The 23,764-nt window shown below is 38.0% G+C and overlaps 1 protein-coding gene across 4 annotated transcripts in view; it reads right to left on the reverse strand.

Annotated features, from left to right (window-relative positions):
• CMC1 (C-X9-C motif containing 1) overlaps positions 1–23,764 on the reverse strand; it is a 70,686-nt gene that overhangs the window by 40,906 nt on the left and 6,016 nt on the right. For 2 of the 4 annotated variants that reach the window (XM_032459402.1, XM_032459403.1), the window contains exon 2: positions 7,494–7,583. The exons of 1 other annotated variant lie outside the window; for it this stretch is intronic. In XM_032459402.1, the coding sequence (XP_032315293.1) occupies positions 7,494–7,583 (90 nt within the window). Of the gene's footprint in view, positions 1–7,493; positions 7,584–14,191; positions 14,350–23,764 lie in introns of all 4 variants that reach the window. One more of the 4 variants, XM_032459401.1, reaches the window with a different exon arrangement.

Here is a 23,764-nt window from a genome sequence, read left to right on the forward strand (position 1 = left end):
GAAATAACCTATGATCTATCTTCTTCACTCCCACATTTCCAGATACTTATTAAATTCTGATGTATTTCTTTTTTCCTATATCCATCTACATATATAATTTTATATAATGCTTTTTAAAAATTTAGCATTATGAACATGTTCAGGTTTATTAATGATCCTTCATAAAATCTACTATTAATTACCATATAATATTTAATTGAATAATTTTTTTCATAAGATTAAGGTAATGAAAATCAAGAAGAGTTTCAATTTCAGTGAAAACTAAACATCCAAGAAGTAGATATTCTTAATTACAAATTATAAAAATTAAACATTAAAGTTAAATATATAACTCAAATTATGTTATGTATGACCGCATTTAATGAATAAATGGTCTATAGTTTATATATGTAGGGCTACAGCCCCTAAAAGGTGCTACAGGAAACAATAAAAAAAAAGTGTTCCCAGAAAATGAAAATAATAAAAATTGCTTAAGCTACTGGAAGAAAACAACTTCAATCTTGGTAAAGTCTAGGATAAATAACACATTGCAAACATAATCCACAACTAAAAAGCAGTAAGTAGAGATAAACTAGCATATAGGCCAAAAGGACAAACACTAGACAAAGCAAATCATCACCCACCGAATCTACCACTCATGGTAGACACAGCTAGATGACCTAATGACACCTGTGTGCTAGACAGCCACTTCCAAATGATTAAAGTCAGCACAGATGAACTGTTATTGTTCTCTGATGTAGTCAAATGGTATGTTTTAATGGAACAAACACTAAACTAGGAATTAAGATACCTAAGATACATCACCTCATATGTATTAACTAGTCATTTGATATGAAGAGCTAATTCAGTTCCGTTTCTGTGGAATGAGACCACGTTCTTGTAGTCCCCACCGCACCTAGCACCAGACACTGCACATAGCAGTACTAAGTAAAGTCTGTTGGATTAGCCTATCAGTGTAGTCATGATTTATTCTGTAAGGGAAGTGGTCCATCTGGAATCATAAAAGGAAAACCAAGGAACAAACATCAATTCAGTCTTTAATCTCCCACTGTCCAGGCTGGCAATGTGGGCCAAACATACACTAAGAGAACTTACACAAAATTCTTAGAAAAGTACCAGAACCACTGCAACTGGATAAACATTCTCCTCCTTTGTTTCCCTTTTACTATTGTCCAATACAATGGCTTCAAACTTAGCTGTCTACTAGACACCTCAAAGTTAACATGTCCAAAATTAAACTCCTTATTTATCAATCACTGGAAAGTAAACTAAAATAATATTTCCCCCCACACTGTCTTCCCCATCTCTGTTAACCACAACTCCATCCATTATTTGTTCAGGGCAAATAACAGGGAGTCCTTTCTTTCCCTCTTGCCTCTGTCTTCACAATACATCCTGGATGTGCTCATTCTCACCATCTCCACTGTTACCACCCTTCCGATCCACCACCATCTGTCATCTGGACTGTCAGTCACATCCTTGCACTGGCGTCCCTGGTTCTGCCCTCGCCCCTATTTCATCTACTCAACACAGCGGCGAGTGATGCTCCTCAATTGTACATCAGACCCTGTCTCATACCACTGCTAAGCCGTCGATGTCGTTCACTTCGCTCCACAGTGTCTACAAGACACAGATTCTGCCCCTAGTCTCCCACCTTCCACTCTTCCCCTCACTCATCCCACTCTAACCACAGGGACTTTCTGGTGTTCCTCAATCATGCCAGCTTCACCTGCGTTCCAGTGTCTTTCCACGTGCACCCCTTCTGTTCACACCGTTCTTTCCAGAGACACCTGCACGTCTCACTCCTTCCCCTCCCTCCAGAATTCCGTCCAAATGTCACCTTCTCAGTGAGATCTACTGACCACCTATTAAAAATTGCAGCCCCTTCTAACCCTAGCACCCTACCACTGACCTTACCAACTTTATTATTCTCCAGATCAATTATATTTACTTATAATAGCTTATAATATTTATCTCCCTCCTTCATTGAAATGTAAGGGCTATAATGATAAATAGTTCTGTCTGTTCATTTACTGTTCATGTAATGGTGACTAGCAAGTAGGAAATATTCAACAAATATTTTTCAATGACTATGTTCCACATAACCCTAAGGGTCCATTCAAGTGCTTAAGGGAATTTGAAAATTCTGTTTTTGCTTTGTGAAAATATATTTTTAGTTATGTAATAACAGTCTGACACTAAAATATATGCAAAGAGTATTATCAAATGCTGACACTGTGGAGACACAGTTAATATGGCAGATAAGCTTATTTATGGGCCTCAGAATAAAATTTCTATTGTATCTATTTAACTGAACAATACTCTGAGAACCTGAGTAAATCATAAGAAATCATTACTATTTAAACTACTTCTTTATGTGATTTAGGATTTACTCTGTATTTTGCATCCCTCAAAAAAAGCCAGCCACAAAAATGAACTGGTTTATGAAAATAATACAACACCGTGTTCATGCACTGACTCTAGAAATGTAACAAGATTAATAATTTGTAATAATACAAAAATACTACTTTTTTCTGTGTTATACATTACAGTTTGAAGCAAATTCTAGACCCATCTCAAAAAGAACTGCTTAGTTTTTAAATAGTTCTAAACCTACCAATTCAATGCATACCAGAGTTCTGTACAAACCAAATTTCCCCCTTATTTATTTTTCCATCAGACATACAAGATTCCTAGAAGAATGTATTTAGTCAAAATATAATTATTTGTGAGTATTTGCAAGAAGTTTACCAGTCACAGGTTCTGATTATCTGGAAAGAATCTAATCGCAACTCAAGAACCATCAGGTAGCTCATATAAAGTGTGATATTGTACTCAGATTTTATATGAAAGGACACTATCTGTTTAAAGACCACATTTAATTTGGCATTAATTGCTCACAAAATGAAAGGATTTAAGTCTATTACAGCAAAATAATTAAAAGTTGAATATCTAAGAAATCTAGGAAAATAATACAAACTTGTTAATAAAGTACTGATAAACTATAATTCATATTTTGTATAATATTTACTCATTTTAACAATATTTCTAAGTTTCAAGCCATATAATTTTTTCTGTGTTCAAACGTGGACTTTTCACTCATACCTTCAGAAATGAGTTGCATAAATTAGCTGTTTAAAATACTAAATTCATCTGCTCTGACAAAATTCCCTGCTGATTTAGTCCTTTAAAGATTTAGCAGTTAAAGATTTAAGTTGTAAGACTAAAGTACACCGCACCTTTCTCTGTGTGTGGGGGGGAACTAGCCATAAAAACTAGCCGTAAAACTAAAGAATACTGATGTCCAATTTTAGATAATTTTATTACAAAACTGCCATTATTCAGAAACAAGACAATCGTAAGTCATTAAGTCCTACACTACAAGTGTGGTTTAATAAATGTAACTGAGAACTGCTAAATCAATGAGTAACGACCATTATATACTTTGTTCAGTTGTTTTAAAAATCATTCAGCTGTATTTGTGATTGACAGATGTCTATTACTCATGACGCCACTGGCATGACATCGATCCAATACGCGTATGTGAGAACTTTCATTAAATACGGAATCATTGAATTAAGTGTTATAAAACTATTGAATACACGTAACTTTTCTTGTGTCCAGGGGCAGAAAAGAGACAACATGGCAGACCTGAGACTGCTGTCCTTAGAGAGACCTGCTTGCCAGGTTGGCCCTTGGCTGGTGTGAAAACCTGGATTTGGGGAGTGGTCCTACCATTTCCCTGACTGGTCATCAAACCATCTTCCTGAAACACCACAAGCTGGTAACTCCCAGATCCATCATCACACTTGGTGGAATGGGATCTCTGTTTTGGCTTCTGGGAGTGGGGGAGACTGGAGGGAGCAAGTAAGTCAGAAAATTCTAGTTTTCCTTCAGGTCCATCCCCAGCGTACTCAGCGTTCATTGTGTTAACATCTGGAAACAGACCTGGTCATGTTGCTCAGTGGCTTTAATCACTGCCACCAGTACCACTGGCAAAACAAAAATACTATAAAGTCGAGTTTTCTATTTAAATTAATTGTTCTATTGCCTTTCTTCTGATATATACTCTACCAGCAGAGGTTATAATCTTGTGAAAGTTTATGCAATAGTGAGGTCAGGAGTCTCAATTCTGTATCCAATCTACAAGTCAAGCCATCTTCACTCATCACATCAAAATTAAGTGCAAAAGTATTTTTCTCTTCAAAAACAAACAAAAAGGTATATCTACTTGACGAAGACAAAGATTCCTAAGATGACACGTTTAATACCAACACTGCTTAACTGTCACCCCCAAAATGAGATTTTCTTGTTTCAGCTTATAATGGTCATCATACTGAAATGGCGAAGTTACAGTGACTTCAGAAAAATTAACTGTAGAATTAGAATCATGTAATTGTAGACAGAAGTTAAATTTTAGAAGTATTAGGGGATATTACGATGAAATATGCTAAATGTTAGCTGCTATTTAAGACAAATTTTAATTGTTTAAACATAAGGTGAAGTGTACAACTCAGACTAAATCAGTGTGTACTAAAAACCAACCGTGTATAGACAGATAATGGGGATCAGGATGCGGGTTCAAACTTCTGATGAAGAGAGAACTAGGAAGACCACAGAAACCTGGCTGAAATGGATATTCATCAGGGCACTCTTCACATCAATAGGGAGCATGTGGACGCCGTGGTCTTTATCAGTGTCCCAGCTGGTAATGGTTGAAGGTTAATGCCTTACCCCATTCTGTTCAATTTTCCATCCTAATTAGCCCTCCAAATCTATAGCTGTGAGCACCAAGTGTCTGTGCTCAAAAGAAACTAATTAATGCTAGCAAATTAGATCAAGTCCAAAGATCCGACAGCCAAACTCTTAGTTAAACGCCCCTTGTTAATAGGAAGTGTAGCTGTCAATAACTGCTGTCCATGCCTATAATGAGGCGTCCTTCTTTCATTGAGAGTGACTTCATTTCTCTTTGTCACTGGAAAAGCTGTTCCACTCCCTTCACAAACCTAAGTCGCTGGCAGCCTGACCCAATTCTTATGATCAGCCGGGTTGAAACGACATGGAGGGAAGAAGAAAAAAAAATCAAACAGAATAGCTTTCCTACATAACCATGTTTCAGGCATTTAGCAGAAAGTCAGATCAATCATTAAAATTCCTATATCTTTATCCAAGAACTACACAATTAGGATGCATAACACTTTCATATAAAATCCTGCAATGATTTAACAGAGCAAAGGCTATAAATAGTAAATAAACTACAAGGCAAGCGTCCTGATTCTAAATCACGTCTTACTGTCCAGGTTAAATGTGGCTGCTCTGCTGCTGTTGGAGCAACACCAATGTGCGTTCTTCCCTGATTCACATGGTTAAACAGGGAGACACTAAGGATCATTCTCTTGTAAAATAATCAATCTTAGATTCTAAGACACTGTTTTTGACCATATGGCCTAAAAAGATCAATAGGCAATTCTCTATAAAAATTCAATTATTCAAAGATCATTTGTTATAACATAAGAAATGCACTAAAATTACCCAAATGGAGCTCAAATTCTAAGGTGCTTTCAGTCTTCAGAAGATTTTAAATATTAAAATTAAATATTGTTAAAATAAACAGGTTTTATTTTACATAATGAAAGTATTAAAATTTTAACATCTTGACAAGATATTAGAAAAAAAACTTAACAACAATGTCAACATCCTAAACAACTTAAGTTTTGATAAAGAAGCAAAAAGTAAACATTTTCTTTTCTGTACCATCACAAAGTTGTTTGTACAACAAGTAGTTGTACAACACAAATAAATACTTTAAAGTTACACTCTATTTCTTTCATTTCAAAGACCACAAACAAAGTTTCACTGTCTAAGAGTAAGCAAAGGTAGTTCTGAAACCCTAACCCAATGGTTCTATATTTTCATCTGAATCATGAGAGGAAAAACTCAAGTCTATAACTGAGTTAGCTAGCTTTCTTTCATTCCACATATCCGAATCATGTGTTACAAAACAGCATAAATAGAACTCATGTTTATCATTTTGGACCAACAGATCAGTAATAAGTAAATACTCTTCCTAGGAGTGAAAAGTTAACTGCATTAATTCTATTATCCATTTTTAAGTTCTATCCTCCCTCACCTGAGTCAGGGCACGTATTTGTAAATGTTCTATGAGACAGGTTGGGGGTGGGCTCCAGGGACCTCCAGCATGACACCTGCCAATGCCAGATGTGCACTGAACTCTACCTGCAGGTGCCAATGGGGTCATTTCTCCTGACACCTGGGGTGGGGGGTAGGAAGGTGCTCTATTAAGCAACTAATTCACAATGAAAGCAGGACCACAGAATGACACTAATACATTACTGGTAATGTGTTAATCAATTTATTTATAGATGGACTTACTTTAGACCTAATTCATGGATGAATTTAAAACTAGAAAGCTCAGAACAAATCATTTAAGAAAAAGCAAAAACCATCACACAACGTCATCTGACGTTGCCTCTCCACCAATCACAGAGGCCATTCTCTAAGGAGATAGCGTCTAAGGGACAGAAACGTTCCCAGCACCCAGATGTTACTGACACAGTCCCAGAAGCACAGCAGACATGCAGCTGACACAGCCTGGCCTCGCTGTGGGACGCCTGCAGTGGGACCGCAGCCCATCACAGCCCACTGAGAACTACCAGACGCAGTCCCTCAATGAAGACCGTGGGGGAGTGAGGCAGGGATGCCAGGAAAGCAGGCCAGACTCGGCCGCTGCGCCCTTCCAGTGGCCATTCCGAGAAGCAGAAGCAGATCTTTATTTAAAAACATTTTGACGGTAACACTGCCACCTGCTTTGCAAATTACCCATCATTTACGGTCCCCCTTTTCACCGACTGCTTTGTTTACATTTTTCACTATAATATTATATATCAATCAACAACCTATCTCTAGATTTACAGACTACAGGAGTATTTCATGCTAAAAAACATTTTCCAAAGAAAACATTTTCATTGCATATGTGGGTGTCTGGTGCATGCCAAAATACAGAAAAAAAAATTTTTTGAAAACAAGACTCATTGTAAGTACTGCTGAGATTCCACTAACAATTCAGTAATAGACAGTGACACCAAAGAAAATCGCCTTAGAATATATATCTACATGATTATGTTGACAGAGGAAAATGAGGCACATATTACATTTGATGTTTCTTCTTTCCCTATCCAAACCATCGCAATAACTTCTTTCTCCAAAATATGAATACAAGCTTTTCTCTATATGTAACTGTACATCTGGGAAAAAATTTTTTTCTTAGTAATTTGGGAGATTTTTAAATTGTAAATGAATGGAACACTGCCTGGAAGTTCTGAAAGCTGAGATCCTGAGTGATATTGAGTAAAAGGGTGAGAAGTAATTCGTACATATTAATTCACTGACTACTCGACTGTGAGGCTAAGGATTAAATTTGGATCATATTATAAAAAATACATTTGATCTTTACATGAATATTTGAATTTTACCTTGAACTTGCTCAGAGCATCTCTCCCGGGCCTTTTCTCTCATTATTTTAGGGATCAAAACGTCTTTTTCAACATGTCTGAGATGCTGCTCTGGAGGAAAAAAAAAAAAGGTCTTTCTTTAATATAATAAAGTCTCAAGTAAATCACCAATTTAGGGGGAAAATAAGAACGCTGGTGTACTTAAAAGGAAAGCCTATGCAAATATATTACAAAAGGGCTCTTTTGGAGGAGGGTGTAGCTCAGTGGGAGAGCGCATGCCTAGCATGCGGGAGGTCCTGGGTTCAATCCCCAGTGCCTCTATTAAAAATAAACAAATAAATAAATAGACCTAATTACTCACCCCAAAATATATATATATATAAAATTTTTAAAAAGTGACTCTTTTTTATAACGTTATAAAACTGTGATTATTTTAGTCGCTGTAAATCATTCTAAATATTGTTTTATACACAACAGAAAAAGTGTGAGGGACATAGGCAACATTTTCTAAAAATTTCTGCAAACAATACTGCAACACTTTGATTTGATTACATATTCCATATATTCTTGTCAAAATTCAAGTCACAGACTAAAGCATTTTAACTTTTTAACGAATATAATCCACAGAAAGATGATTTTTATCAATACTGAGATCCAAGGATGGATGGAGACATCTAAGAGGCACACGAGCAGTTTCTCTACCTGCTAATAATAAAAGCAGCTTAAGACAAACAGAGCCAGCAGAAGGACAAGTAGGACCCTGTGTGCATTAAAAACAAAGCACATGCAATTTCTGAGCATTTTACACCAACTACCACAATTAGCCTAAAATGGGACCCTGGGCTCCAGACCCCCAGCTGCTCCTGAAATTCTTAGAGTGCCCTGAGAAACAAAGGGGTCAGTATCCTCTGGAGCTGAAATGATTGAGGATTCTGAAAGACAAAATGCAGATGACGTGAGACAAGATGGAAGGAGGTAACCTTACCCCAGAGCTTCTTCCCAGGACACCAGAAGTAGAAGCTGCCCCTGCTCTGAAGCAGCAGAAACAGGGAAGGGAGACTCCCCAGAGGAAACTGAAGCAGGATTGGTTGAAACAGCCACAGTAGGAGCCACTCTCCTGCTGCCCTCGGACCATGGGTAAGTCAACACAGGCATTTATCTCCAAAAGATCAGAAAGTTTTCCAGTATCTATCTTCGTGACACGTAAGACCAGGAGCCCCTAAACTTTCCCTGGCACTCCCCACATCCTCTGATGCACCTCTGAACTGATACAGTGCTGCAGGGAGGGTACCAGGGCATCTCAAAACCAAACATCAACAACAAAACAGCGAACACAGTAACTGTAATTAATCAAGAAATAACCGACTCCTAAGAGGGATAACAGAGTAAACAAAGTACAATTTTAGAATAAGTTGTAATAAATATACTGAGGCAAATAAAAAGACACAAGTCCTTAGACAGAAGCAAATAACAGATGACTCAAATGCACTTTGATGAAATATATGAAGCTCCAATCTCCTAAAAGCTTCACGAAGAAAAACATTACCAGGCAGAGGAATAAGAACCAGATTTACATCCTGTTTCACTGGCAAGACTTGGATGCAAGAAGATCGTTAACTTCAAAGTTCTGAGAGAGAATCACTTTATATCCAAGAACTCCAGAGCGACTCGAGAGTGAAATTAAAGATGTTTTCATGGGGGAAGGTATAGCTCAGTGGTAGAGTGCATGACTAGCATGCATGGTCCTGGGTTCAGTCCCCAGGACCTCCATTAAAAAAACCAAAAACAAAAACAAAAACAAAAAACCTAACTACCTGTCCCCTAAAACAAACGAAACAAAACCAGATACTATTAGGTATGCAGGGACTGGAAAGGGTACCTCTTTCGACCCTACTGAAAAAGAAATGATCTTTATTATGGTGTGACAAGCCAAGCCACCAATCATACGTGGTGATAGTAAGACAAGGGAGGTTCTCTTATGCACGGGGACCCGCAGTAGGAAGTCAGACAGGCAGACAGAACCGACTCTCTCTGCTTCAGTGTCTGGGGCTCAGCCGGGAAGACTCAGACACTGACTTCAACAGCTGCTGGAGCTGGAGCTGGAGGATTTACCTCCGAGATGACGTCTTTCTTCCCGTATGTATCTGGCACGTGGGCTGGGCAGGCTGGAGGGTGGCTCAGTGAGGACGGCAAACCAGAGGGCTGTCCCTGGTACCGCAGTAGGTTTCATGGGAGAGGAAGCAGTCCTAGACGACCAATCGCGAGCTGACCCTGCAGGGGCGGGGGGGGGGGGCACGGAGCATCACTGCTGTCACCCCATCCTGACTTCAAGTCACTAAGCTCAGCCTCTCCTCGGGGGACAGCCACGCCCTAGAAGAGCCTGCGAGATGGAAGGCAACGTTGGAACCTTCTGTGTAAAAAGTCCTGCCACAAGAAGTAACAGGGGATACGTTGATCAAATAAAGATAAATCCCCAATATACAAGTGTGAAATATGTAAGGCATGTTAAAAAAGACATGCATTTAAATTTACATGTTAAAATTCTAAAGTACTTGAACAACATCATCAAGTGACTTGACCTAAAGACTGTTCCACTCGACAGAAGCTGATTATTTACCCAGATAAACTACAGCCAGGGCTATGAAACTAATCTTAATAAATGTAAAAGAATTCAAATCATACACAGCATGTTTCCTGACACCTTTGTAATTAAATTAGAAATCAGTAACAGAAAGATCTCTGATAATCTCCAAACATTTGGAAACTAAATAACACACTTTTAAATAACCCGTGGGTCTAAGAAGAAATGAAAAGGAAAATTGGAAAGTATTTTGAAATGAATGAAAATATAACCTATCAAAATTTGTGTGATGCAGCTAAAACAGTCCTGATAGAAAAACTGGTAGCACTAAAAGCCTACATTGGAAAAGGACAGTCTTAAATCAATGACTTAAGTTTCTGCCTTGAAAACCCAGAAAAAGTAAACACAAACAAACAAACAAAAACCAGACACACACACACAAAGCAAACAAAAGAAAAGAAATGATAAAGATCAAAGCATAAATCAATGAAATAGAAACCAAACCAAACAAACAAGCAAAATGACAGAAAAGCAATGAAACCAAAAATAGTTCTCTGAAAAGATTCCTGAGGTTGATAAACCACCAGACAGGGAAAAAAGGGTCACAAACATCAGAAATGATATACATTTTTATATAATAATAATGTATTTAATTTTTAAATGTAGGCCAGAAAATTTGAAATGGACAAATTCCTTGAAAAACAGAAATAACCAAACCCAACTCAAAAGGACATATAACCAGTATATCCTTGTATCTACTAAAGAAATTGAATCTGTACTTAAAAGCTTTCTCACAAAAAAATTCCACACCCAGACAGCTTCACTAGTGAATGTGGCCAAACATTTAACAAAGAAATAATACCAATTCCATACAAACTCTTCCAGAAAACCACTCTGAGGCCAGCAGTGCCCTGATACCAAAACCAGACAAAGACATTACAAGAAAAGAAAACCACAGTCCAATATCCCAGCACGAATAAAGATGAAAACCTTAACAAAATATTAGCAAACTGAATCCAGCAATAGAAGATGGATAATATCTCATGACCAGGTGAGGTCTATCCGAGGATTGCAAGGTTCATTTAATATTCAAAAGTCAAGAAATGCAATTCATCATTATTAAAAAACTAAAAAAGGAAAGACATATGGTTATTACAATAGACACAGAAAATACATTTGACAAAAATCCAGTATCCATTCCTAATAAAAACTCCCAGTAAAGTAGGAACAGGAGGAAACTTCCTGAACATGATAAATACCATCTACAGCTGACATCATATTTAATGATGAAACACTGAATGTTTCCCCCTAAGACAGGGAACAAGATAAAGAAGTCTGCTCTTACCACTTGCACTCAACATTTCACTGTATGTACTAGCCAGTGCAATAAGGCAAGAAAAATAAAAGGCTTCTAGGTTGAAAAGGAAGAAATAAAACCATAGCTATTCAAAGATCATATGATTGCCTCTATAGACGATCCAAAAGAATCTACAAAAAGTTACCAGAACCAGTAAGTGTTTGGCACAGATTCCATATATAAGATTAATACATAACAATCAAATGAAAATGACATAAGAAAAAAATCAGAGGACAAGAAGATTATTCAATAGTAATTTTCCAATCTGAAAAATAGCAAATGGCTTTTTTAAAAAATGGACTGAGGCTCAGGAACCTGCAGGACAAAAAGACAAGATCTAACATTGATTTTACCATACTCTCAGTAAAAGAGGAAAAAAGGATACAAGGATGAAAAAAAAAATTTGAAGAAATAATGACTGACACCTTTCCAAATTATTCAAAAGACATAAACAGAAAACAGGTAAAGGTGGGGTGGGTAGAGCTCAGTGATAGAGAGAATGCTTAGCATGGAAGAGGTCCAGGGTTCAATTCCCAGTATCTCCATTTAAAAAAAAAAATTACAAAAAAACCTAAAACAAAAAAGTTAAAAACCCAGAGAAATATGCACCTAGACATATCATAAACAAACTTCTGAAAAATGAGCAAAGAAAAATCTTTAAGGCATCAGAGAGAAACACAGCGGAATGAGGATTCAAAGGACAAAAGATTTCTCATCAGAAACCACAAGTAGTGGCATGGTATTTCCAAGTACTGAAAGAAAAGAACTGTTCAATCAAGAATTCTATACCCAGCAAAGACATTCTTCAGGACTGAAGACAAAATAAAGATAGCTCAGATGAAGGGAAGTGAAGGTAATTTCCTGCCTGCAGACCTGTTCTAAAAGAACAGCTAGAGGAAGTTATTCAGACAGGAAGGAACTAGTCACAGAAGGAAACTCAGAACAACAGGAATGAAGAGTGAGCAGTAGGAAGGGTAAATATGATAAACTATTCTTGAGTTTTAAAAATTATTTTTGACAGAAGCAAAAATTACAGCTTTCTCAATGTGTGCAGAGGTATTATTAAAGATGCCTTCATCATAAAGGGAAGCAGGTAAAGTGGCTTTGGTGATACTAAGATATCTACACTCAATTTAAACGATAAAATATTCATGCTAGTAGACTATGATAAACAATGTATGCATAATGCAATCTTTAGGACAACCACTAGAAAAAACCTGAGAAATAAACTGAAAAACACTGCAGGTAAATCAAATGGAATATTAAAAATTGCAAGTATTTTCTCTGACCATAATGGGATCAGCTAGATAGTAGTAACAGAAAGATGGCAGGACAATCTCCTAACACCTGGAAATTAAATAGCACACTTCTAAATAACTCACAGGTCAAAGAGGAAGTTATCAAGGGAAAAAAAAGGAATACACCAACCGGAAAGAAAATGAAAATACAACAAAAATTTTAAGACAAAGCTAAAGCAGTGCTTATCGGGAAATTTATAGCAATAAATGCTCATATTTTACGAGTCTCATACCAACACAGCCATCCTCTGAATAACACAGGTTTGACCTGTGAGGGTCCACTTAAACACAGATTTTTTCAGTAAATAGGTACTACAGTATTACAAGATAGCAGCTGGTTGAATCCACCACATTTTAAGAGGCCAGCATTATTCAGATACCAAAAGCAAAGGCAATATTAAAAAAACAAACAAACAAACAAACACGTTAATATTCTTCACGAACACAGATACAAAAATCCTCAAAATATTACCAAATTGAATCTCACAATATATGAAAAGAAAAATACAACACACCACGTTGGCTTTATTCCAAGGTTGGAGGGCTGGCTCACTATCTGAAAATCAATCAATGTGATCACATTAACAGATCTAAAAAAGGAAAACCGTACAATTACATCAGTTGAGTCAGAAAAAAAAGTAACAAAATTCAATGCCATTCATTAAAAATGAACAGACAAATCTCTCAGTAAACTAGGAATGAAAAACAACTTCTTCAATCCAACAAAGAATCTGCAGAACATCGTACTTAACAGTGAAATATTGAATGCTTTTCCTGTAAGAACAGGAACACGGAATAAAACTGCAAAGAACCATACACACACACATGCATGTAATAAAAACCAGTGAAAAACTGCAAAAATCAATAGTCTAGTTAACAGTATTGAGCCAACTTAAGTTTCTCATTTTTGATACTGTATTACAGTTACATAAGATGTCATGGTCAAGGACACATAAGATTCTACATATTAATATTTTTGCAACTTATGTGAGTCTGTTATTATTTCAAAATAAGAAGTTAAAGGGAAGAAACTTCTGGACGAAATCACAGGAGAAAATTCTTATGACCTAGAATTAATCAATGAATTAGTTCTTATATACGACACCAAACCCATGATCCATAAAGAAAAAAAATCTATAATTGGACTTCATTAAAATTAAAAACTTTCACTCTGCAGAAGTCCCTGTTAAGAAGACAAAAAGACAAGCCACATACTAGGAAAAAGATATTTGCAAATCTCATATGTGACCTGTATGCAGATTATACAGACTTGTTTACGTTCGACATTAAGAAAACAACAATCCAATCAGAAACGGACAAAAGTCTTGAACAGACATGATACCAAAGAAGATATACAGAGAGCAAACAGCATATGAAGAGGTACTCAATTATGCTTAGGGAAGTCCAAATCAAAGTAAATTAAAGTTACAAAAAAATACCACTACAGATCGAATAAGACAGCTAAAATAAAATAATACACTACCAAGTGCTAAGAAGAATGCAGAATAACCGGATCTCTCTTGCATGGCTGGTGTGGACATCCAGTGGTACAACCACCCTGGAAGATAACTGGGCTCTTCTTTATCAAGTCAAACATACACTTCCCATATGACCCCGCAAACACACTCCTTGGGGTTTATCCTAGAGAAACAAAAACTTAGATTCACACAAAAACCTGTACACAAATGTTCAGTGCAGCTTTCTTTGTAACAGCCAAGACATGGGAATTATCTAAAAAGTCCTTCAACGGGTGAATGGGTAAACAGCAGAATATTACTCAGTGATAAAACAGAATGAACTACTGACACCAGACAACAGCTACAACCTGGATGGGCGCCAGTCCCACACTCACTGAAGACGTGGACTATGGCTATGTAAGACTGGACCATCAGGGAAAGCTGGGAAGAAAGTACTTGGAAACTGCACCATTTTGCAGCTGGATGCATTAAACTCTTTCAAAATAAAGTCTTTAAATGTATAAGGAAGAGCAAAGGACTCAGAATAGCCAAAACAACATTAAAATAGAAGCACAAATTGGGATGACTTGCACGGCCTGATTTCAGGTCTTAGTACAAAGCTTCAGCAATCACGTGGTGTGGCACCAGCACGGTCAGGATCAATAACCAGGTTAAGGTAACAAAACAGAGTCCAGAAACACTTCTGTGTATATACAGCCAATTTGTTCTGACAAAGGCACCAAGGCTAGTCATTAAAGAAATAAAAGCATTTTCAACAAATTGTCGTAGACCCAGGTAAACACTGGGGGCCGGGGGGGAAGGAGCTTGAACACTTTGACTCTCTACATCACAGTACTCTTAATTTGCCACAGATCATAAACCTAAATGTAAAAACTAAAACTATTAAACACACAAACACTTCAATTCCTTGGCGCAAAGATTTCTTAAAGAGAACACAAAGGCACTAAAAAAAGAAAACAATGATAAATGTGATTTCATCAAGTATAAAATCTGCTGTTCATTAAAAGACACCATGAAGAAAACTGAAAGACAACTTATAGACTAGGAGAAAGTGTTCACAGTATATGTATCTGACAAAGGACTTGAATGCAGAATATATAAAAACTCCTACATGTCCGTAACAAAAAATGCAAACAACTCAATTAAAAAAGGGCAAAAGGTTAGAATGGACACGTCAAAAATAGACACACAAATTGTAAACCTGTACACGAAAAGGCGCTCAGAATCATTAGTTATTGAGAAAATGCAAATGAAACCTATGATATCATTTCACACCCACCAGAATGACTAAAATTAAAAACACGGATGACGCCAAATGTTAGGAAGAACGTGGAGAAACTGGAACCTTCATATATGCTGGTGGAAGTGTGAAATGACAAACTTCTTCGGAAAACTGCTTGTTATGTTATAAAGTTAAATACACACCCAACTTATTTTCCACTCCTAGGTATTCATTTACCCAAGATAAATGAAACTATATGTCCAGAAAACAACTTCGTCAAGTCTCTTCACTGAACCATTATTCATAACAGCCCCAAACTGGAAACTTAAATGCCCACTGAATACTTCTTAGCAATACAAAAGAATGAACTACTGATACTTAATTTGGATGAATCTCAACAATCTTGTTGAGAAAAAGAAGCCAGACACAAGAGTACACAAGAAAAGATGCAAAATTAATCTAGTGATAGAAATCAGAACACTAGTTACCCATGGGAGGTGACAAGGACATTCTTTAAGGGATGTCTTGATTGGGGCATGTGCATATATCAAAACTCACAACCCATAAATTTCACTGTACGTATATTTTACTTCAGTTGATAATATGTTAACTTTAAAATATGATATAATCTGGAGAAAAGTCTTAATTCGAAAAGATACGTGTACCCCAATGTTCCCAGCAGCACTATTTAGAATAGCCAAGACATGGAAGCAACCTAAATGTCCATCAACAGATGACTGGATAAAGAAGCTGTGGTATATTTATACAATGGAAATTTACTGAGCCATAAAAAAGAATGAAATAAACCCATTTGCAACAACATGGATAGACCCAGAGATTATCATACTAAGTGAAGTAAATCAGAGAAAGACAAATACCATATGATATCACATATATGTGGAATCTAAAATATGACACAGAAGAAACTTATTTATAAAACAGAAACAGACACACAGATATAGAAAACTTACGGTTACCAAAAGAGAAAGGGGGTCAGGGATAGATAACGTAGGAGTCTGGGATTAGCAGATACAGACTACTGTATATAAAACAGATAAAACAACAAGGTCTTACTGTACAGCACAGGGAACTATATTCAATATACTGTAATAAATCATAATGAAAAAGAATATATATATATATATATATATATAGTTATATATATATAAACTGAATCACTTTGCTGTACACCAGAAACAAACACAACATTGTAAATCAATAATACTTCAATAAAAATAAATAACTTGTGGTTGCCAGGGGGAGGGGTGGGAAGGCACAGACTGGGAGTTTGAAATGTGTAGATACTGACAGGTATATACAGAATAGCTAAACAAGATTATACTGTACAGCACAGGGAAGTGTGTGTAACATCTTGTGGTAGCTCACGGTGAAAAAGTATGCAACAATGAATATATGTATATTCATATATAACTGATAAATTGTGTTCTACACTGGAAATGGACACATTGTAAACAGACTATAACCAAATAAAATAAAATTTTTTAAAAATTAGAAAAATAAATCATGATATAAATCTGTACTCACAGCAGTTGATTCTGACACAAAACTATCTGAAATTAAGTAGACAAAAAGTTTTTTAACTTTCTCCTTAAAGACACTGTTCATCTTTTGTTAGATTTTATTTCTATTGGTAAAAGTATCTTTCCATAAGTAACGTGTAATTTCTTATTGTTGGTATGTAGGTTCAACTGAATTTTTTATATCGTCCTTATAACCAGTACAACCTTACTAACTCTCATTAAATCTAATACATTGCCAATAGATTATCTTCCAGTTTCTATGTAGACAATCGGGGCGGGGGGGTGGTTAGCTCTGCATCTTTCTTTTTAAATTCTTATTATCTATGTTCTTTAGAAGAACGGTGAGTAGTAGCTAGCAGCACCTCTGCCTTGGGTGCTGACGTTTGGTTAGGACTTTCGCGGTTATCTTCAGGTGTCTGCCTTTGAGTTGACTCTCTATGTGTTGTTTTGGTATAAAAGTCATTATTTAAACAATAAATTAGGGACTTTTCTTTGTATTCTCTGAACCGCTTTGTACAAAGGAAAGATTATGACCAGTTCTTTGAAAGTCCAGTGGATACCACCTGTGATAGTTCTATGGGTCAATCTGGGAAGACTTTAGTTCACTGTTGTTCAAACAAACACTAATCCAGCTGTAGGATCCAGCTGCAGGAAGGTATTCTGCAGATGTGATTAAAGTCTCTAATCAGCTGACTTCAAGGAGATTATCCCAGAAAATCTGGGTGGGCCTGATTCAATCATCTGAAAAGCCTTCAGAGCACAAAAGAGTTTCCTGAAGCTTTGGACTACAGCTTCGGCTCATGACCAAGAGATCCAAGGCTGCCCTTCCTGATACGGCGCCCTAGCCATTCCAGACCTGCCCAACTAGCTCCCACAATCACTCACATAGGCCAGTATCCTGCCAGGTGTGTGTGTGTGTGTGTACACAATTGGTTTAGTCAGGGTTTGGAAGCATGTATGTGCATGAGAGATAAGACACAAAGCAAGTTTTAACTGCTGATCCAATTTTCTAATGGCTGTTTATTTATTCGAGTCAGTTATATTTCTCAAGGAAATTATCTATTTCATTTAAACTGTCAAATTGATGATATGAAGACATTCATGTGACTTTTCCCTCTTTACCACACCTATAAATGTATCCCAGTTTCCGCTGCCTATGCCAGGGGGTCAACAAACATTTTCTGTTAAGGACCAGAGTGTAAATATTTCAAGCTTTGGAGGCTATAAACCATCTGTCATATATATTCTTCTGTGTATATATATATATATATATAGAGAGAGAGAGAGAGAGAGAGAGAGAGAGAGAGAGAGAGAGAGAGAGAGAGAGAGATTTAATCTATACAACTTATTTATAATGTGTCCTGATGAATCTACTCTTTGCTGGATGAAACATACAGTGGTTTTAGATAACAAGAACACTTAATTTTTTGGATCCATTCTTTGCATACAGACATAGCTTTGTCACAGTGAACCATTTTTCCGTAAGTAAATTATAATAGAAATTAACCTGCATTATAAATTCTAGGTTATAATATTCCTCTGTAAAACATTTTTTAAACGGCTTGCGAAGAACTCCTTCTGATCATTCTTCTAAATCCTCCTGAAACAAAGAAAATTCTAGAATCATGAATATTGACTTAGGTTTTCCACACTCTTGGTGTTAAATTAGAAATAGTACACTTAAAAATATGTAAATTCTGCTACTATTTGGAAGCATACCAACCACTAAATGTCAATTTTTAATTAATTGGGATTTTGTACAAATTGCAAAGCTATCTTCAACACCACAAATACTATAGACATGGTACTTTTTATCCACAAAACTACAGACTGATTCCCTCAGTGTCAACGTGATGCATGCATGTTATACATTTGTACAAAAGCTTGCAAAAAGTCAAATTTTTAGAATTTCCTACTACACGCTCACATGAATTTAGATGGAGATAAAGAATCAAGATAATGCCACCAGGGAAAATTTCCAAAAGCCCTAACTTTCTCAACATTTTATCATCACCTAAAAGTCAATTTTCACCTTTTTCACGGGCTGGATTTGTTAGCTCAGTCTGCTTGCGGCTCACGTGCTCTTGCAGTGTGGCAGTCCGAGATGATAAGGCCACTGACAACAGCACTGGCTAGGAATCCACAAAGATAGCGGTGAAATGAATCAGAATATCACAGAATTGCCCGTAGGAAAGAAATGACAGCTGAAGGGCGAGGTCTGCCTTCGCAAAAGTGACAGTGTTCTAATCTAACTAACATATCTGTTATTTATACACTGCCCTCCCTCTTTTAGCCTCTTAGCGCATGTATTTGCTCCTGCAGACATCTGCATGCTACCGTTACTGTGAAGGAAAAAAATGAGAAAAATGCTTCTTTGTAAATGTGCATAAGTGTTCTTCGCAGCAGCGGTTTCTACTTGAGGTCCCTCTTCTTTGCTAGCTACCATGAAGCTCACATGGAAGGACCCCGGGCAAGTGGCCTCACGCACAATAGAGTCAGACCAGCGTTCTCCATCGTTACCTTCCCAGTAAGGGCTTCACACCGGGAAGCCAGGAGGACTCAGTTCTCAGCAGCACAGAAACACTGATGCCCCGACCAGGCTTTCGTGTTCTCGCCAGCTTGTTCATATCTCCTTCTACAACGATAGTGTAAAATGAGGAAGGGGTGCTGGGCAGAGGCACTGAGACTGGGAAACAAACAAAGACAGGGAAGGTCGGTGTCCCTTCCCCGCCCTCTCCTCTTCAAGCCACACCTGAACCAATAAAACAAAAACGAAAATCCAGAGTAGGAAAGATTCTCCCCAATATCCCAGCCACTTGAGATCTCAAGATGAAGGCAGGGAAAGAAGCCCTTTAGTCCTCTAAAAACCTCTCAGGTCAAGTATTCTCATTCCACGTTGCACATAAACACGTGGAGACGCACAGAGGGGAAAGAACCCCAGGCTCTGATAAAGGGGCAGGTCCTGAACCCTCATCCACAACCCGAACACTCACACGGGGCGGTGGCCCACAGAAGGGGACCTCAGCCAGCCAGGTCCCGTGTGCCTCCAACATCACGGTGCAGCCTGAAGAAAAAAACCCTTAGACAATAGACTGTTTCAGAGGCATCATTCCAAATAGGTACATTCAAAACTTCCCAGTTCACATTTTCTGACCAGACTGTAAAGTCAAATGATGAAGAAATGAAAGAAAAAAAAAAAAAAAAAAAAAAAAAAAGCAAGAGGACCGATTTGTCAGTTGGCTGAAAAATACCTTCACCGAGGGCCAATGTGAAATAGTAGGTCAGTCAGTAACAAGCTGATCTTTTTTATGAGCTCAAACTTACAAAACACAGAAAGCGCTTCAGGCAGGTGGACGTGGCTTTTTCTGCCTAGCTTCTGGGTCAGATACCGCCCCCCTCCCCCAACAGCCTGCTTCACTTGAACTTCGGTATGCTACTAGCATCCACCGTTAATAACCACCTCGTTCACACTAGGTGTGCCCAATCTCCCAAAAGCACCTATTTCCTGGACCTCAGATTCTGCAGATTGCTAGGTGTGAAGGCTTCCTTTTCCACCCACATTACTTTAGCCGAGACGAGGCCAGAAGGGGACAGCAAACCTAAAAGCAGGAAACCAGCTTATGCAATAAGACGTGCCAGTTCTAGGCAGGCGTGGAACCTCCCTTGTGGCCATACTTTCTTGTAAGAAAATGTGCACACTGACTTTATTTGGTAAAACTTCAAGGCTATCTTTTCCTAGAAGCACAATTTTCCGTTGATACCTAGTAGAAAACCCGCCGCGTCGTGGGAGACGAAGCAGACGCTGGAGAAAGGAATGGACGGCAGCCTGCCTGTGGCTTCGCAGCAATGTACCCCTGGCTGATTTATTTTCTCCCTGATGCACATCTGGAACATGGTGGGTCACTCCCAAGTCTACCAGTGCTGATCAATGCCTTTGCCACCCTATCTCTACCATTCTCTCCCATCTTACAAAAAACATGGACTGCTTTGATAATAGAGTCAAGGACTTAATTTTAAATTCTTTTGTCCAACTATTTTATTTTTTGGGGGGGAGGATAATTAGGTTTATTTACTTATTTTAATGGAGGTACTGGGGATTGAACCCAGGATCTCGTGCGTGAGCACTTGCTCTACCACTGAGCTGTACTCTCCTCCAAGGGAGTATTTTAATATTGAGAGTTTATTCACTTATTTCAAAGACTCAGCCCTTGCTCAGATCACTCACAACGTCTTTCTCCGTATGGCTCTCAGAGGCAGTCTGAGTTAAAGCCGCTTCCACAATACCACTTTTTAGGGGGTAGCATTTCCGAGGATGACCACCTACCTACCACCTTCACCAGACTGCCTTTGCCTAACCTTGGCTGAAGGCAAGTTCACCTTCTGAACAGAAATTTGCCAAAATGAGCATATTAAGATGCATGAATGAGAGAGGCTGAAGGCAAATTTTAAAGGAGTCTAAAAAATGTCAACAACAGTAACAATACTAGAAAAAGTGTAAAACGCTTCCAAAGTAAAACCTGCTCCTGCTCCTCCTGCTCCTGCTGTGGTAACCCCACAAGTTTCTATCTTTAAAAATGGCATTTATGATGCTGAGTTCCTGGTGCTTGTCTCCAAATTTACTCTGCCTGCAATTTCAAGTCTCTGTTAGTAACTTCCAAATCCCAGCAGTATCAGAACTTCAACTTAAGACTCCTAAAATTTAAATCCTCATTTTGCCATCCCAGTGGTTATACTACACTCCTTAGCTTAAAAAAAAAAAAAATCAGCTTAGTAGGGGGGAGGGTATAGTTCAAATGGTAGAGCACATGCTTAGTATGCACAAGGTCCTGGGGTCAATCTCCAGTACCTCCATTAAAAATAATAATGATAAAAAATAAACAGACCTAATGATCTCTCCCCCACCAAATTTTTTTTTTAATCAGCTTACTTTTATGTAGCTCACAGAAAAAGCACAGCAAGTAGTTTCAGAAAGAAGGAAGGAGCGGCAGAAGGGAACATTTTACAAATATCACCCCATGTAGGAGCAGGTGTTTTCAAGAAGCAGAGGCTCAGAAAGCACAACGCAATCTTGCAAGGCTCCCCAGCAAGTAACTGCTCGAATCGCACTCCAGCGCATTCTGCCTTTATCTTCCAGCTTTTACCTCTTTTTTTCTTACCAGAGTTTACTTATTTCAAATCAAACTCAACTCTCGTTCCGTTCCAAAGTTCTCCCTGAGCCAGCACCGGAAAGGGGTTTCTCCTTCCTCTAACGCCAACGTTTCTCGTGCACAAATGTGAAGGCTCTAGTCACGTGCGGGCTTAGGACGCATCGCAGCAAAAACCCGTCTACAAACTCTCGCGATAGTTCAGCGGTGGCTTCGGCCTGAGCTCCGTTCCGGAGCACCAAATTCACGTTGAAGCCCTAAGCTCCGAAATGACTGTGTCTGCAGAGGTAATTAAGGTTTACACGAGGTCATACCGGGAGGCCCTCATCTGATGGGTGGCCTTATAATGAACCAGACACCGAATGGGCCAGCACCTTGTTCTTGGACTTCCCAGCCTCCCAAACTGTGAGCAAATAAATGTCTATTGTTTCAGCGCCCCGCCCTCATAGTATTTCAATACGGCAGCCCAAGAGGACCAAGATAGGCTTTGGTACCAGACGTTTTCAATTCTGGCTACATTTAACAATCACCTAAGAGGGCTTTGTAAATTCTGACATCTGGGCCCTACCCCAACCCAGTTAAATCAGAGGTGCTGGGGTAACACCCAGGCGTTGGTATTTTTTAAAAGTTCCCTAAATAATTCTAATATTAGACTTTAGATTAAGAACCACTAGAGGAAACTTAAGTGTAATGAGGTCACAGACCATGTCTCAGTGACTTCTATAGCTCCAAGTCCTAGCATGTGGTATTCAAGGAAACTCTTTAATAAATGACACATATATTTCAAAGTTTTGATATTTGACAATCATTATATTAACAAGTGTTTGAACAAATATATTGGTTCATTTGGTATTTGTTCTGTTAACCAATATTAGGCACCTGCCACGTACCATTCCCCATACTAGGGGTTGTAAATACAGTGATGTTCCTTATTCTGCAGCACAAACATTTAAAACTCTGTATTTCAATTAACCATGCTTAGTTAACGAACAAATCCTTTAATCTCTGAAACCTCCCAGTAACAAACAGTTCTTCAGCAAAAACACAATGCAGGATGGTAAACACCCCATTCTTAAAATTTTTTTCCCCCCTCAATCTCTCTACTTAAAAATGTAAAAGTATATAATGGGATATGGTGTGAGAAAAAGTCAATCTGGGAACCAACATTCTTACTTGGGCCCATTCTGTGTGACCCATTTATATAAAGTATAAGGTAATTGTTCTTGCTAGAGATTTCTACAAATATGATGTTAACCCCCTCTATGGATAAATAACCATACTAATTCAGTCCACGAAACAGCAACTTTCTGTGCTTAGTCAAGGACCCCTTGAGACCAATTGCAAGTACTTAAAAACATAGAAGTTTAAGACTTGAAGCAGCCTCAGCTTCTAATATATCTTAATCTCCCAACCCCTTGTCCTCAAATCCCAGATTATGCCGTTTAGAATACTTTAAGGGCCAGAGGTTAATGGCAAAGTCTGAAACAAGTCAGTCCTCACTCCCAAATTCAATGCGGTGCTGTTTCCATAACAACGGAGTGCACCCCTGGGGTTGGGGGGGCCACCTCTTACTGTCTAGGTGTAATTAACAGGGCTGTCCTTCCTAACCATTCAGTCTGAAAAAGTTAGAGATGGAATCATATGAAAAACATTTACTGCTTACTACACAAG

Source organism: Camelus ferus, chromosome 17, assembly GCF_009834535.1.
Source record: "Camelus ferus isolate YT-003-E chromosome 17, BCGSAC_Cfer_1.0, whole genome shotgun sequence".
Lineage (NCBI taxonomy): Eukaryota > Metazoa > Chordata > Mammalia > Artiodactyla > Camelidae > Camelus > Camelus ferus.